This window comes from Helobdella robusta, assembly GCF_000326865.2.
Source record: "Helobdella robusta unplaced genomic scaffold HELROscaffold_15, whole genome shotgun sequence".
NCBI classification, from domain to species: Eukaryota; Metazoa; Annelida; class Clitellata; order Rhynchobdellida; family Glossiphoniidae; genus Helobdella; species Helobdella robusta.
In genome coordinates, this window is record NW_008703839.1 from 527,341 (window position 1) to 530,425 (window position 3,085).

The 3,085-nt window shown below is 31.5% G+C and overlaps 1 protein-coding gene across 1 annotated transcript; it reads right to left on the reverse strand.

Moving 5' to 3' along the window:
- Positions 1-1,727: 1,727 nt before the first annotated feature.
- Positions 1,728-2,068, reverse strand: HELRODRAFT_145703 (hypothetical protein; the record flags this gene model as incomplete). Its single annotated transcript, XM_009015041.1, has 2 exons — positions 1,728-1,834; positions 1,924-2,068. Coding segments are annotated over 2 exons (252 nt in total), but the record flags the coding sequence as incomplete, so codon positions are not given.
- Positions 2,069-3,085: the final 1,017 nt, after the last annotated feature.

Here is a 3,085-nt window from a genome sequence, read left to right on the forward strand (position 1 = left end):
TATTACAGAAATCACATGTCAACAGCATACAAGGTAGATGAAGCTATTCTTAAGCATATCATCAATAAAAATGTCACACCAACCAACCCAAATAGTTAAGTTAAACTCCGAATTTATTACAACAATAAAAAGACGTCTCGCCTAATACTGAAAAACAACTGCAGTCCTAGAGATAACTCTGAGTTAAAGCGTAATCACGTAATATATGATTTTAATTGCCCCTTTGACGGCTGTGCACGTCAACATGACTCATATATCGGGATTACTACTACCTCACTGACTAAAAAGCTTACGATGCATAAACAGAGTGGTGCTATCAAATCATCTTAAAATTGCAGAAGCAGTCCTAATCGACATCAATAAACCAAAAATAAATATACAACAAAAAATGACAACCTCACTTCCAACCCGGCGCTTAACCAACAACGAAAACAAAGAAGTAATAAAAACTAGCATCGTAAATTGTGACAAAGAAGAATATGATGCTATCGATGAAGAAAAAGAGACCAAAGAAGATGACCAGCCAATTAAAAAACCTGACACCTAATTCGCATCAAAGTTCAATTTTACAACACCAAAGTTACTTTTTACAACGTCAAAGTTAATCTTGACAAAGTCAATATTTCCCTATATATACAGCAAGGAGCACTGACGATGATTCATTCGGAATCGAAATATGGCCTTATTTGCAGCATGAATTCGAAAAATAAGTTTATTTTGAATTTTAATAAACTAAACGTTAGTGAGAAAAATTGAAAAAACGAACTACAAACATATTAACGCCAAACATTCGGTAGAATTTATAGAATATTGTAAAAATATATATATATATATATACCCAATAAATTAAAATAAAGAAACTTTTTGTATTCTGTATTTCTTATGACAAAAAGCCATTTTACAAAGGCATCCTAATAATAATAATAAACCCATAATATAAAAACAATATAAAAAATATTTGAACATTAATTAACGATAGTTAAAAAAATAAAAAGTCAAAAATTTTAAATAAAAATACAAAAAAGCAAAGCCTCTTTTTTTCTACTAGTCTGGGCCTAGTGTCTCCTGGCACAATGTAACTTTTAAACTTTTAAACAAATAAACTTTATAAAATCAAAATGGATCAAATAATAAATGATTCCAAAAATTTTACATAATTCAGTTTAATTATTAAGTTAAAAATCGATTAAAACTGCCGTAGAATGATTTTAGCAGCAAAAAACGTTTACAAGAATGCCGCCGGTGGCACATTAAGAAGAAGCTAAATATAGATTGGAAAACGGAAAAACCCATTGACAATTTGGTGCTAAAAAAGTTTGCTTCCAAGTTTCCTGACCTTGAAATGAAGGTCAACACTATAAAGCCATTCTTATATATAATTCAATGCTCTTAACTAAATGAATTAAACTATTTAACAAACTTTTTAAAAGTTATAAAATAAAACAATGTTTTGGTTGTATAAGGAATAACAATGGCTTTTTGCTATTAATTTATATTTCATTTTAAGCCCTTTGTAGCTTAAGTATTCTCCGTTGGGTGGCTCTGAAAAGAGCCTTTTGTTGGGACATTTCTCAAACTGGATAAAATGTCCTTATAAGAGTGAGCGCCCTTTCAAACTTATCTTCCTTTCTGGCAATGCTCCTATGTTAAACAAATTTATCCAAATAGAAAGACAAAGGATTATCACATGTTCCTTTCATTCTTATGAATTTGTTTTTGGCGCACCTCCAAAGGTTTTCCACGTTATTCGTGTGTACACCGCTAGGAGGCTTAAACGTCCATGAATGGTTGACGGTATCATGTTGGTAGCCAATATTACCAATGGCATTGTACGCTCTTCATTCATCAGACCATATTGTTAACAAGCATAATGAACATAAAATGTATTTTAGATTTGATTAATGAAATTTAATTTTAATTTACCAGGCAAAATATGACGTTGAATTAAGGGTAACAACGTCGCGGCGTCTCTTTTCTCAACCTCAACTAGGAATGCGTCGTTGGTGTCCTGGTCAATTCCACCAAAAACCCATCTATGGCGAACAGGTTTTGCAGCACCATTTTTTCTCGTCAATCTGAACTATGTGACCAGAACCCCAGATTTGCATCCATGAAAAGCACAGCTCTCGCAAAAATTGAACCAACCAATGGAGTGTTGTGATATCTGTAAAAGCGTTAAAAAAGTTGTTTGTTGTATGTCGTTTAACCTGTAGAACGTCATCTAAAAAAATTACATTGTTGAATGTTGCCAAAAATTTTATTTTTGTTAATCAATATCAATTTATATTAAAATACATTTACCAGGACACATTTTCAATCGGAAGTTTACTCTTCTGAAAAAAAAACTCCCGTGCCGGATTGACAATGTTGTTCTACAATTGTTGGTGAAACAACGCCACACCACTCCGTCTTTCAAGTTTTTTTGAGCGACATCTCCATCCCATGTCCGCATTTATTACAAACTCTAAATTGTGCCAATAATCCGTGTTCCTGACCCAAACTAATGCAGTTCCTTTTTTTTATCATTAACACCGTTAACTGGGTTGATGAGATACCACTGACGCTGGGATAAATTGCGGCCATCGTTAATTTTTTATAAAATATTGTGAGACACAATGAAAGAAAACAAAAGAAATTGGCGCCATGGATATATATAATGGATATGGCAAGTCTCATATGTATATATATATGTATATATATATATATATATATATATATATATATATATATATATATTCATACATTGGTTAAAATAAATTTTTGCGAAAAATCTTGATCCATAGAACCAAAAACGTCAATGAAAAATTAATTTTAAAAAACATTTAGCTTTTTATCTATTTTAGAATATCGTCTAGTTTTCGATTATCGTCATATCTTCGGTAGTTGAGTTATTACCAAATAAGAATTTCGCTTTAAAAAACTAGCAATATAAGTTGGTAATGTTTGATTGCTAACGTTACTGGTGTGTTTCAGTTGCGTTGGGCTTTTTTAATACTAATTTCCAAAATTACAATTTGCACTGTTATCCCTCACTCTGCTCTGCAATGGATATTCTGATAATCAATCACAATCATTCATTCATATT